Source organism: Corythoichthys intestinalis, chromosome 7, assembly GCF_030265065.1.
Source record: "Corythoichthys intestinalis isolate RoL2023-P3 chromosome 7, ASM3026506v1, whole genome shotgun sequence".
In the NCBI taxonomy this organism is placed as follows: Eukaryota; Metazoa; Chordata; class Actinopteri; order Syngnathiformes; family Syngnathidae; genus Corythoichthys; species Corythoichthys intestinalis.
In genome coordinates, this window is record NC_080401.1 from 11,934,991 (window position 1) to 11,949,611 (window position 14,621).

Here is a 14,621-nt window from a genome sequence, read left to right on the forward strand (position 1 = left end):
TGCATATACCTAATGTTGTAAAAATTACAATTTTCTCACCTTAGAACCTATAAGATTACTTACTTTTACCCTAAATGCCCAAGAATCAGATGGAAATATAGTCCTACTCAATCTATGCATGAGTTTCTATTACTGTATTGTTTCTATTATTTACCATGACCTCATACAATTAACATCTTTGTACATACTACAGTCAGTGTTGTGTCTTAAAAGGCTAGATAAGACAACTTGGGACATCAATGAGGTAAAGGACATTATGTAAGATGCTATCTGGAGTAATCACTTCTTAAAGCCTTGTGTCTCAAGTGCAACCAGTGGACAGCCAACTTTATTGAAGGAGACTATGAAATTAGTAAACTTGAGAATTGAATCTGGATTGTTTCAGGATTAGGAAGGTCTCTCTTCCTCTCTAGGGAGCACAAAATACAAGGTTGAACTTTTCGACTATCAGTTATGTCTTACCTCTGAAATATGTTAATCAAAAACTCCACACATTGTGATTTAGTTTTATAATTGATCATTTTATTTATTTTTAATAGAAGAATGTAATTTGGATGCACCGTATTTCCAAAAATTTGTAATTTTTTAAATGTTCTTTATTTTGTCTCAAATTATAACAAAACAACATTCTTTTAATTGTCTACCACAGGAATCGGAAACCTTTTACACTCAAAGAGCCATTATGACCCGGTTTCCATGGAAAAGAAAACACAGGAAACCGCACACACGTTTTGCCATCTGAAATTAAGATGTTAACCCAGGATACCTGATTTCTCAGGCTGAGAAAAAAGTTTTCTCCGGGTACATTTGATGCGTAATGAGTGTACCCAGTAGAGAGAAAAATGCCACAAAGGTCAAGAATGCACGCAGGGCTTTAAACCAGCTGGGGTAGGTGGGCAGGAGTGACAGATCATAGTGAAGTGAGATTCCCAGCGCCATAATAACCATGGTAGCTGAAGGAACAATGTTGTCGGCCATCAGCATGGTAACCCAGGCTAAGAGTGAAGGAACCACACTGTTGCTCAGGTTAATCCAATCAGGTTTGGCAGGGCTACTCTCAGGGAGAGCGAACCCCCAGCGAGCTCCTCCCAGGAAGGAAACGATGGACGCGCCATAGGCCACTTGAGCATAGGCAAGCTCGGGAAAGTAGCTTTCAGTCACACCCATGATGAGTGGCGGGGCAACAAAGGGGATCAGTCCCGCAACCCCCAGCCACAGAGCTGGTTTGGGACTCTTCCAGAAGTCGTTCATATCATACCGCAGCAGGTCCAGCTCCCTGGGAGGTGGTACTGGCTGTGGTCTCTTCTTGAGCCTCACAACAGATGAATGAAAAGATTGATTCCTTGCTGTAAAACCCACCGCATAGCACGGACACCTTAGGGAGAGACCAGTCTTTATGAAAGCAAGGATTTTAGGAGAATATTTTCCTCTTGAAACTTCACGCCATTCTGTTGTGGGCCTGGCAAAGGACGTCCAGCTGACCTGTTGATTGTCACTTGATCCACCATCACTAAGTCTGATAAGTGACGACGTCCAACATTTTGGTGGGTGATATAACTGAGAAAAGATAAGATATTCATCTTAATATTTTATTTATATTTTGAACAGAAAACAATTGTCATCAAGACATGAGACTGTACATTTGATTACCTTTGGGGTAGTTATGCAGCGTTTTCTAAATAAAACAGATAACATCTAAAGAGAGAGATGAAAAGATTCGGTTTTAGAAAAAAAAATGCAGTTCAGCACAAAGTATAAAGTGAAAGAAAAAACAAACACGTACATTGGTTCATAAAATACATTTAAAATAAGATGGAACCAACAATTAGTTAACAATAACAATAAAAGTATTCATATATGTCAAATTATCAATCGGGTAGAAATTCACAGCTTACGAGAAAACATAAGGACTGTATTTTTCCAATAACCTGCGTTTTCTAAACAACGCAATTATCAAATTAAACATTATTCACCATATGTATAAATTACCTCAGATTAAGATCCAAAACGTCAGTCTGCAAACGTCAACCACGTATTTCCCAGATCTTCGGTGACCCGCACGCACGCAAGACAGGACAGACCACAACTACGTCCGACGTCAAAACCATCCGTGTCCAAACAAGTTGTTAAAAATCACGTTCCTGACAAAATAGCAATGGCGAGACAAAAATAAACATATAAATAACACAAATTTTAGTAAGGAACTAGGCTAATTAATTCATTCAAATTTTGAAGTTAAAAAAAACGCGTAATTTAAAAGTAGCTACATTGATTGACATGCAAAAGCTCTAGCAGTTCTCTAAATTATTTTTTAAAATAAACATTTTCCCTCAAAAATGCCTATCGAATTAAGTGAAGTAACTCAGAGAAATCAACCAGAAATAAATCAACAAAAAGAAAGGGATAAATAAACTGTCACGTGGTTTCTCAATCACAGATAAAATATCGGGGCCGGATGTATGGGGGGACCGTGGTGGGCACGGCCCACCCAGACGTGAGTCGTTCCCACCCAATCAAAATGTCGGTGTTCTGTTATGCATAAAAGATTGATGGGTTTTGTGACTGAATACCTGAGTTTTATTGCTTTTACGTCTTATTAGCATCATCTAGTGGACGCCTTAATTTACTGCATCTTATGCGCACTTTATTTGAAAGCAACTGCAACACGGAAGTGACGTTGTTCAGTAGAGAATCACACGACGACGGTTGCAGTCAGTTCCCGCCGTGCCTTGAATTTGAGGTTGCATCGCTGGTATGTATTGTTTAAATTTGTTCAAAAACGTAAATATGTGGACTGTGTGTACTTCAGTGCAAAAAAGTGAGACGGATTCACTTAGCATGAAACTTGTGATACGCTAATTACTAGAGGTGTGCATCGGCACTGCCCTCACAATTTGATTCGATTACGATTCGGAGGGCCACGATTCGATTCGATTCAGAGGGTCACGATTCGATTTGGTTCGATTCGGCAATTTTTTTTTTTTTTTTTCTCAATAGAGTTATTTATGTCCTGGCTTTTTTCTGTGAAGAACTGAGCAATGGTTATTTGGTTATTATCTATTTAATTAATACAGTATTATTATATTATATTATATTACATGATATTATATTATATTATATTATATTCAGGGGTGCACATAAGTGGTCCGCACATGCGTACTGGACGTAGACAAACGCGCTGGCCCTCAACGGCTTCCATACGCTTTTGCATACCGATGGCTGACCACTCTATTTGCGGCGGACACGAGAAAATAACTTCTCAAAATGTCGATGAGGCAGGCCACACTGAGTAATTACTTCTGTGTTCCCCCACCCCCGTCAAAAGACAGACAGACGACAGAGACGTCACCGGAGCTACCGAAAAAAAGGACTTTTGCTGAAAAGTGGCTACAGGAGGTACCATGGCTAGAGGCGAATGATGCTCGCACGGAAATGCGGTACAAAATGTGCCGTGAGAATCCCAATGTCGCCGATTAGAGCAACGCATTTTATGTAGGGTCAAAGAATTTCAGCCATCCAAACTTTGAAAAGCACGAAAAAAACAGAGAGCATGTGGCAATTAAGCAAACTATCGATGTCAAACACGACCCCACTCGCCCTATGGACATGTGGCGGAATAGGGCGGAATAAAGGTAATGAACAGCGACATGCACTGACAAACGTGTTTTTGCTCGCATTTTACAAAGCTAAACATGCACATTCAATGAGGTCTTATGAGGAGGACATCCCACTTTTAAAAAGGCTTGGAGTTTATGTGGGAGCCGCATAATGCCCTTTATTTTGAATTGGTGCTTTTATGTTTATTTCTTTACATTTCACTTCAAAGTAATTGCAATTTTGTTGTGCCAGTTGATGTTAATCAAGCATTAACTGTTAATATAATTAATCAAAGTTAATTGGCTCTAAGTAAAGCTTGTCATAAATTTATCGCATCAGGTGGGTCGGCTCTCAAGCTCAATGAGGACCAAGTCACATCTCCAGGTCCTCCTCTGAGAACCTGGGCAAAAAAATTATGTGCACCCCTGATGATATGATATGATATGATATGATATTAAGGGCTGTCAAAGTTATCGCGTTAACGGGCGGTAATTAATTTTTTTCATTAATCACGTTAAAATATTTGACGCAATTAACGCATATGCCCCGCTCAAACAGATTAAAATGACAGCAGTGTCATGTCCACTTGTTACTTGTGTTTTTTGTCTCCCTCTGCTGGCGCTTGGGTGCGACTGATTTTATGCACCATGAGCATTGTGTAATTCTTGACATCAACAATGGTGAGCTACTAGTTAATTTTTTTGATTGAAAATTTTACCAATTTTATTAAAACGAAAACATTAAGAGGGGTTTTAACATAAAATTTCTATAATTTGTACTAAAATCTATCTTTTAAGAACTACAAGTCTTTCTATCCAGGGATTGCTTTGACAGAATATTAATGTTAATGCCATCTTGTTGATTTATTGTTATAATAAACAAATACAGTACTTATGTACAGTATGTTGAATGTATATATCCGTCTTGTGTCTTATCTTTCCATTCCAACAATAATTTACAGAAAAATAAGGCATATTTTAGAGATGTTTGAATTGCGATTAATTACGATTAATTTTTAAGCTGTGATTAACTCGCTTAAAAATTTTAATAATTTGACAGCCCTAATTATATTATATTATATTATACTATATTATATTATGTCATTTTTATTTTATTTACTTTGGTTCCGTGAAGAATCCAGAAAGGGTTATTTGATTGTGGCTTTCTGAAAAACAATACATTTTTACATTTAGGCACTCCTGCAATCGTCACACTTTTTCTGTTACAAACTGACCCCGGCCCCTCATCAGAGAAGAGAAGGGTTATGTGGCCCTCACAGGAAAAAGTTTGGGGACCCCTGCATTAAAGCCTGGGATGCATTAAAATTCTAAAGCAAAGCATATTTTTAGTGAATCATGAGGCAACACAAGCGGTCAGACATTAAACAACTTTTTGTTGGCTCTTGTGTCACTACTGGTTGAAGTCAAGTGAAAATAGTATACTTTCAGATATATAAAAAAAATATATATATATATATATATATATATTAAAAACAAAAAAACAGATCACAGCATTTAATTAGTGCTTTGAATGAGACAAGGGCTTTCTCTTTTATTTTACACACAGTAGCACTCCCTCTTTCTCCGCTTCAGCCATTGTTATGTTATGTCCTCTCTCTCTGCTCTCTCAATTGCAACTGCGCATGTCTGTGACGTTACTGCGGTGAGGAAGCGGATTTGGGTTCTTCGTCCCCATTCATTGCTTTGAATGTAAAGTAGCTTCCTCTACAGGTAAACATGAGAATAATAATACAAATGGGGAAACCAAATCCGTTGCATCACCGGAATTGCACAGGGAAGATATTTGAACTTACGTATACAGAGCCTAGTACGGGCCTAAAAAAATCCAGCCCGACCCGACCCGACCTGGCCCGGCCCGCGCGTATTAAAGCCCAACCCGGCCCGAGCAATTAACTTACTTTGGGGCCCGAGCCCGAAAAAACCCGAAATTTCATTTTTTATTTGTATGCCTGAGCCCGAACCCCCCCTGAAATTTTACGTTTGATTTGTAGGCCCGCGCCCGGAACCCCCCCCCCAAAAAAATGTACGTTTTATTCGTAGGCCCGAGCCCGTTTTATTTGTGAGGGCTCAGGTGGAGGAGGAAATGCGGGGATGCGATGCTTGGTTGCGTTTTTTGTGACGATGCCATGTGCATAATGATAACAAATTAAAGCCCGTCTTTTGTAACAAATTCTCCCAGTTAAACAAGACTGTAAGATGCATATTCAATAAACATTTATATATTTTATATTTTTGTGTCTGTTCTATCAGGTGGATAGTTCATGCGTCATTTCCTCGGCAAAATGCAATAGACATTTCTTTTAATTTCTTGGAGTTGGCAGAAAAAAACACAATTTTTCTTAATGTTTAAATAGTCTACCTATTTTTCTGATCATTATAAATGCATTTACACAACGAAATAATGCTGGAAAGGTTTGTTAAATATATTTCTGTGTGGGATATTTTGCTCACTACGCGCCTCTATGACAATGAGAAGAACAGCAGCATATACAAAAATAAACTAAAATACCTTTAAACAACATTATTTTAATGACTTGCATTAGAACACACAAAAGAACAACATGCCTTAAGGAGCACTGAAACAAAATAAATAATAACATATAAAGGAACACCACGATGTCCTGCTTAGCACGAAGAGGTGCAGCCCTCGAAACAAATGATAATAACGATGTTTGAGTAATATCGTCTTTTTGGCCTGTACAGTTTTTAAAATGCCTGCTCAGCGTCAAGGTGCCAGTCTTTCTGCTCTCGTACGAGAGCAAAGCGCCACATTTGTTGCATTCGGCAAGGCCGACACGGTTTTCTGTAGCATCTTCCACTATCGATTTAAATCCTTTCCACACACCACTCGTGGATTCTTGCCTTTTCAATCCCCCGTCTTTAGTTTGCTTTTCACCTCTTGCTGCTCTATATCGAAATTCGAAAAGGAAATACGAGGATGCAGTTGCAGACTCGCAGAGAGGCCAAAATTCGAGGGGAAGATTAAAGGAGCGAGGCCACGGCGTTTATGTGCGCAAACAATGTACTGGCTCTGCTGCGGCTCATGTTTGGGATTACCAAAGCGCTTTCTCTCTGTTTTCTCCAATTTATTTATTTTTATAATAAATATTCCTTAGTTTAACATCCATACATTGTTTTAATATACAAATATGTATTTATTTTTTTTTAAAAGTCCGGCCCGACCCAACCCGAACGTAAATCATTGACATTTTGGGCCCGGCTCGGCCTGAAATTCGGGTTGGGTTGGGTCGGGTTCGGGCTCAAGATCTTGGCTTTTAGTCTTATATATTTTAAAATGCGCTAAATCGATTCGGCTTGTTGCCCGCATCGAATCGAATCGTCCATGCCCCGCATCGGGATGCATCGCCGCGTCGATTATTGTTGACACCAGTACTAATTACCCACGAGTTAGAGGGTCGGCAAAATGGCGTCTCAGGCGCTCTGCTAATTGTTTATTCATATTTTCATATGCAGTTTGCTACAGATAGGGCAGTACATATGCGATTTCATATATTGTGCATATTTTGATTGTGTTGTTTTGTCTGTTTTCTTTAGTTTCACCCTATTGAGTGTTAATAAACCTGCTTAGACAAAGCCACGTTTGCAGAGTCGTTGATACGAGAAAGGTGTGCATAGCCACGACTATCGTGACGGCACAGTCGGGAATATCTATTGTAGCGGCGCACTGGATATAGAGAACGCACGGAGAGTTGGTCTCACCTACTTTTTTATAGCAGGATTAACGGTTACTGTTGGCCGCAACCACGCCGAACAAGCAATCACCAAAACAAGCTGTTTTTCCAACCTAATTTGTTGTCCCCGCGCTTCCTCTCTCTCCTTCAGACACATTCTTGCAGTCGGACAACCGGGCATTAATGATGTCCCCAGCCACAACAAAGCGTCGCCATATTGAAATAGGGGCAAAACACGAGTCACAAGCAGTTGCTCTGTCTTGCATTGTAGTACAAACGCGTTGAACTTTTGTCTTATTTGCGGTCTTTTTTTCCGTCAGAATGACGAAAAGTTCCAGTGTTGCGGGTTGTAACACAAGGAAGAGTTCGGAGCCGCATTTGAAGTTCTTCATTCTTCCTCGTGAGAAGAAAAGGACAAGCAAATAGCTGAAAGCAATCAATTGAGGAACAGTAAAAGAAGATGGTTCCGTGGACCATTCTCGCCAGTGGGAACCTAAATCCAGGCACATTTACGTTTGCAGCCGACATTTTATTACTGATGAGTAAACTTTAATCGATTATTTTTGCCCCAATTAGCTGCTAGGATTCAATAGACTAGGCAGTGGTTATTATTACCGTAACAGACAACTTGCAAAGCGTTATTTTTCTTTTGCCGTGAACTGCTCTGATCGGTCAATCTGTATGTTATTGGCCTGGTGGGAATTGGTTATTTTGCCGTGACGTGTTCACGGCTAAATAACGCTTGGATGCAAATTACCGGTTACGGCAGAAATAATCACTCCGTATATACTACCAGTTTTCTTACTTCCACACAGTACATATTCCACGTAATTTACTGGGTGACTATGAGGTAGTTGTAGATTTTTCCGAACTCCACTGCAGGCAATTCCTTTGGATTGTTTCTCCAGCTATCAGCTGAAACTTTGTATGGGCAGATTTGCAGGCCAATATACGCTAATTTTAAGTTGTATCGCCTCCTCACGTCAGTCGGCAGTGACTCGTTATAATAATAAGTCATGTTTAAGACGTTTTTATGAAAAAACGACAATAAACAGCTAAAATATATGAGTTCCAGACAAAGTTTGTCTACGGATGTTTACCTGTGCGTGCCCCCATCACAAAATGGCAACACGTTGCTATGCGAGATGACGTCATCGTGAAATCACGCCGACTGCAAGAATAAGGAGATAGATGAATGAAAAAAAACAAAAAACAAACCCCCAAAAAATTGATACAGCCTCAACGGAACACAAGCCAGTGTCCTACTTGCGCCGGTCCCAAGCCTGGAGAAATGCAGAGGGTAAAAAAAAGGCCTGCATTGGGGGTGGCCCCTCAAGTTTTCTTAGTGCCCACTCTGGTGGGTAAACCTATATCCGGGTCTGTAAAATATCTATAAATCACTGAATGTTAATAACATATATACAGTATATCACAAAAGTGAGTACACCCCTCGCATTTCTGCAGATATTTAAAGTTCTTGTGACACCAAAAAGCATGTTTATTTCATATTAAACACGGTATTTTATGCTCCTGAATGAAATGGACCACTTGGATGTGTGCAGAAGCGATCGATATATTTATTCAATGTTTTGAATCTTGCGCTATGAATATGCCAGACTTCCGGCTCCAGACTTGGATTGAAGAAGAAGGCGGATGTGACGTCACCGGAGTAAGCCATGTTCGCTATCCAGCCGTGCCGTTGTATTGAGAAGGACTGCGGATTCATCTGATTTGGCGGACTATTTCGTTTATTTTTCGCACCATGCCGAGAGGTTGCAGGTTGCAGGTTTTTGTTCCAACGCCCCGGGGAGTGGTGTGAGCGTTTTTCGGTTCGCAAAAGATCCCGTTCGTCGGGAAGAATGGGTAAAACAAGTATAACGAACTAGGGACAAATGGTCACCATCCAAATCCTCGGTGTTGTGTTCGGATCACTTTACTGAAGACTGTTTCGACCCTGTTCCTCTGCAGAAAGTTGAGATGGGACTTTCAGTGCAGCACACCAGAACCCTACTTGACACAGCTGTACCAACGATTTTCCACCATCCTCAACATGGACCCAGTGCCAGTGGACTAAGTGGTCACAACCCTCTGAAAAGAAAGTCCACAGCCATTGAAAAGCGGACGAGAAAGGCTGCAGTGCAAGTAAGTAAGCATAGTGTTTTATATATTGTCAAATACTGTAATCCCATTTCAGTGCGCTGCCAATAAATTTAATTAAAAACAAACAAAACAAAAAATATCACACATTTGTTGCTGTAATTATTTGCTGAATTGTTCGCGCTTTACTATCAAATAATTTGTCTTGTTGACCTCAGAGCCCTCTGGTTATGGTACCTTATTTCAAGCTATAAATTATTTCTCTCATCACGTTTTGGAAATTTGTGGGGAGATGGATAAAATTTGTGTGCCGAGCAAGTAAATACGAGCGTGTAAACACGTGGAATTCTATCCGTTTTTTCCACATGCACATATAACTTTTGAACATGTGCGCGTTGGACACCGTGGAAATAGAATAGAAAGTGAAGGAAAAGAGTCGATTTTTCCTTGTTACAGGTTGTTTTATTCTTATAACGAACAGGAGATGATGACACAGAACTCGGGAATAAAAAAGAACAAAGAATTTACACTGAAAGACAAACAAATACAGACGAGACATTGGTACCATCAGACAAAGGAAAAAAAGTGCCCCTTTCCTATCTCCTCAGACTCTTTTTCTCCCCTCTAGCTTGGGGGCAGGGTCAATTTGCTTGGAATGTGCATTGTGCACTCCCATCTTGCTAGGACTAGCTAATATTTTCCAGATCTGCCGTTATTCAATGGCATACACTGTCTTATGATGGAGAATGCAATGTCCACACATGATTATTGTGAATAAAAGGAAATATATCTAATCAAAAGCCTATATTGTAATTATGCACAGTACAACGATATTTAAAAAGAAGGAAATAAACATAACGCCCGATCGATGTTTTCAAGAGAGGACGCTAGCTGCGCGTGCACCTGGTGAACGTGTGTGCGTTGCACGCTGTGGAAATAGAATAGAAAGTCTTTATTGTCATTAGGCACAGTACAACAATATTTAAAAAGAAGGAAAGACACAACTCCCGATCGATGCTTTCTAGAAAGGACGCTGTGTGCTTGCGCTGCTAGCACTGCCTGCCTGAGCCTGGCTTCTCTACTACCGTTCTAATCGTGCGGCGTTTATTCGAGTGATTGAATTATCTCCTTTTCTTTTCAGTCGATGATACAAGAATACCAGGCTCATTCGAAGACACAGTGCGTAAGTGTTGATCCAGACACGGATAATCCTGAGTTGGAGGAACTTGCAGCTTGGTCAGCTCCTAAATCGGTACGTGTAATGTTTTACAAAATTTGTTTTAAAAACATTTCTGTTGAGAGAAATGGTGGAGGAAATGTTTTGTATTCATAAATGTGTCCTCAGTTGATGTTGAAATAATGTTCCTATTGCTTGTTATTGTTGACATATTATCTTTTCGCCACAAGATGGCAGGATGGGACTTAATTGTCTAAAGTGCTACATTTATTACTTCTTTGTGTTTGACTTTGATGACTTTGCTTTGTGGGATTGCCTGTGAAGACAGCAATAAGGGAGGATGTATCCGCATGTCGGTGGAAATTAAACACGCCAAGTTTTGGCTAAAAGACAACTTATTCTCCGTCAATTCTTCCTACGAATGCAACGTTGAGCTGCAACCACCTCAACAATTTCCACTCAAAATATGACTTTTGACACCTGGTGTATGTGTCATTTGGCTCAGGGGAGAATTCTTATTTTGCCGTCTAGTTATCAAATAGTCAATACATTACAGGCTAATGAATTACTATATATATCTATATCTCTCTCTCTCTCTATATATATATCTATATATCTTTATATATTTTTTGCAACCTCAAAGACAACATAAAGGTAATTTGAAGTACAGTTTCAGTTGCTTCTAATTTGTTTAAGAAATTTCCTATCATTGCTATTAACAATCTTTCAAGACATTCATTTTACTGTTGTGCTTGTTGAAATAATCGAATACAAATTCAAGAAACAAAATTTTGTAAAACACTGAGCAAGGGGGAAAAATGGTTTACTATTTTAATGATTAACATACTGTATTTTTTGGACTACAAGTCGCACCTGAGTATAAGTCGCACCGGCCATAAAATGCCCAACGAAGAGAAAAAAACCATACAAGTCGCACTGGAGTATAAGTCGCATTTTTGGGGGAAATTTACTTGATAAAATCCAACACGTAGAACAGACATGTCATCTTGAAAGGCAATTTAATATAAAAATAGAGAACAACATGCTGAATAAGTGTACAGTGCACAGTGCACGAACAACAAAATGCGAATATCCTGTCCTCACCAGGACGCTATGGCTTGGTCCTGGCTATTCAGCGGGCTAAACTCCGAAATGACGATGCTGGACGTCCGTATAATTTGCTGAATCAATTTCGTCCTCGACACCAAACAGGTTCGCTTCGACGTAAATAAATGATAATTCGGTGCTTTTACAGCAATGACATGACACAAACGGTTAGCATGCGTTCGCTAGCATTAGCGCATCGTTCAAACAACCACACAACTAGCTCTAAGTGTCCAATCGCGGGTGGAGAACACACAACAACAATAGAAAAGAAGATACACACAGGCGTTGCCTCTGTAGAGATATTTTACAAGCATAAACAATGAACGTAGGTTCACAACCGTGTTTCTCTCTCGCTAACTCGCCCACTCAGTCGGAGCTACGTAGCTGTCGGTCTTCTTCTGGCGTGTGAGCGCTCTTCGTCACGTAAACAAGTGCAAGTGCGCCCCCACGTGGGCGTGAACGCGCCACAAATTAAAAGCATGCATTTCAATATAAAAAAGTCAATAATACAATTGAACACACATTGCCAAAGGCAGAACGCGAACGTGGCCATAGCTATTAAGTTATTCAGATAACTATAGCATAAAGAACATGCTAACAAGTTGACCAAACCTTCAGTGTCACTCCAAAACACCAAAATAACATGTGAAATGATACCATAATGTGTTAATAATTTCACACATAAGTCACTCCTGAGTATAAGTCGCACCCCCAGCCAAACTATGAAAAAAAACTGCGACTTATAGTCCGAAAAATACGGTATAATAGATTGGAACTTATCCTATGTAAGTTTTTCATTGTCATAGCTGTCTTCCAAAATACAGTACAGGCCAAATGTTTGGACACAGCTTCTCATTCGTGCGTTTTCTTTATTTTCATAACTATTTACATTGTAAATTCTCACTAAAGGTAATAAAATAATGAAGGCACACATGTGCAATTATGTACTCCGCCAAAAAATGTGAAATATAACTAAAAACATAAAATAGTCTAGGATCTTCAAAGTAGCCACCCTTTGCTCTGATTATTATTATTTGGCTTTTTTCAGGGTTGATTAGTGGAATTTATGGCTTTATCAAAGGGGTTGGGAAATTCATTTGTGTTGCATTGATTGAGGTGTGTCCAAACTTTTGGCCTGTATTGTAGGTTAGCATGTTTCCTTTTGAATTTTTGTGAGATTGATTTCAGTCAGTTTGCAGAATTTTCAAGTCTGATTGTTTTCTAATTTAAATGTTTGACATGCCATGTAGACATGCTTACATAAAATTTAAACTCTACAATTACTGTGGTTCAAATGAAAAATTTTATTGGGTTTCTCACACAATCATGAACATAGTACAGGAATAGTGGAAGAAGATTGTGATATTTTGAAATGCATTGAGAAATTTACTCAATCAGTTGTTGTGTGTATGTTTCAGGTGTCCAGACAACTTCTGGGCCCCTCAGTAAGGTGCGTGGATTTGAAGTCCTAAAACCCTGGATTGGCAGCATCATTAACCATTTGTATTGGTCTGTGGCGTCGACGCGACCTGGGAACCCTGGGCTCGTCCTCGACAAGTGGCAGTCAGTTCTGAGCCATGTCCAGAATGATCACTCGGGCTTCAAAGGCAGTTTCCCCAGGTGCAGCTTTGGTCCTTTGGAAGGTCGGGAACAGAAAAAGCCTTGGCTCACGCCTCGTAAGTTTGTATTCCGTTACAATAAGCACAATTCTACTATTTCGCAAAAAATGCTTTTTTGTTTAAGTACAAATTTGATTCTGTCTGGTATTTTGTAGACACTAAGTTGACCCATTAGCTGGAGAAGATGATCTGTGGCTCCAAACTGTTGGCCGACGTCCACCGGCTGTCTCCGGTCTACCAGACTTCCCACCTGGAAGCCTTCCACAGTCTGGTGAACCATTTTACACCCAAAATGTTCGCCTTTTCTTACGAGGGGATGCTCAGCAGGTAATATTGTGACCAGGTCCGCTGATTTATGCAGTATATTATCTTGTCTTTGTTTTTTGTGGTCCCAATAACAATCTTATCGATTGAAAGACAATTTCAATATGAATATTAATATGGAAATACTATTCCACCCATGTTTTTTTTTTTTTTTTTTTTTTTTTTTTTAAAGGACGATTGTGGCTGTTTTTCACTTCAATGAAAACGCCCATCGAGCTCACAGCTTAACCCGAGACACAGTGGAGATTTATAGCATCCACTTCCCAAAGTCAAAACAAGGCGGCCATATTGTGCACAAAGTTTTGGAGAACCCCACATTTGGTATATATACGTATTACTAATCCTGCCAATTTAACTCATTGGTGTAAATTTTTGTGTGTCATCGTAATGTATAAACCTTTGCATACTTTATTACAGGATACAGTGGCAACTGTTCATTGTGTTTTTAAAATTTGTCCCATTTTTGCTTAATTGATATTTGCAAGATTAAGTGGATTTCATGTGGAATTATCTCTGTGCATTTGGTACCCAGTTGGTGTCGATAATTTTTCAGTAATGTTTGCTTCCCCCGTTATCAGATTATGTTGGCGAGCTGATGTGGAGAGGTTGGTGCAGGATGTCGGTGACGTAGAGCCGGATGAATGGGAGGCGAAAACGGCTGTACCCGAGGCTGAGAGTTTACCCCTCAGCAGCAGCTGTCAGCGACCTGACAAAGAACAGGCGGTCCAGGACCATGTCGTACACAAGAAAGCCCGCAAACAGTTTGCTGAAGACATGTCAACAAAGTACATGGATTACTGGAACCATGTCATATGGTCTGATGAGACGGCGGGCTTTCTTGTGTACAGTCTTCAAAAGAGGCTTCCTCCTGGGGTGACAGCCATGCACACCAATTAGATGTAGATTGCAGCGTATGGTCTGAGCACTAACAAGCTGACCCCCACCTCTTCAATCTCTGCAGCAATGCTGACAGCACTCCTGTAATGAG

At 39.9% G+C, this 14,621-nt stretch overlaps 1 protein-coding gene and 1 long non-coding RNA gene across 2 annotated transcripts; one reads left to right on the forward strand and one right to left on the reverse strand.

Moving 5' to 3' along the window:
* Positions 1–524: 524 nt before the first annotated feature.
* On the reverse strand, positions 525–2,110 carry LOC130919285 (transmembrane protein 69-like). Its single transcript, XM_057841851.1, has 3 exons — positions 1,990–2,110; positions 1,651–1,695; positions 525–1,557 (listed from the first exon to the last, which is right to left on the reverse strand). Exons 2-3 carry the CDS (start codon positions 1,693–1,695, stop codon positions 775–777), a joined length of 828 nt encoding a protein of 275 aa, XP_057697834.1. The 5' UTR covers positions 1,990–2,110; the 3' UTR covers positions 525–774.
* Positions 2,111–9,303: 7,193 nt separating this feature from the next.
* LOC130919466 (uncharacterized) lies at positions 9,304–14,399 on the forward strand. The gene is made up of 5 exons (XR_009063964.1): positions 9,304–9,451; positions 10,548–10,658; positions 13,109–13,366; positions 13,465–13,636; positions 14,212–14,399. It is a non-coding gene; the product is annotated as an uncharacterized LOC130919466 (long non-coding RNA).
* Positions 14,400–14,621: the final 222 nt, after the last annotated feature.

Excerpts from the sequence above, each read along its gene's own strand:
- LOC130919285 (XM_057841851.1), bottom strand. The coding sequence starts at position 1,695 with ATGTTATCTGTTTTATTTAGAAAACGCTGCATAACTACCCCAAAG. Across the intron at positions 1,558-1,650 it reads GCTGCATAACTACCCCAAAG|TTATATCACCCACCAAAATG; the intron begins GTAATCAAATGT and ends ATCTTTTCTCAG.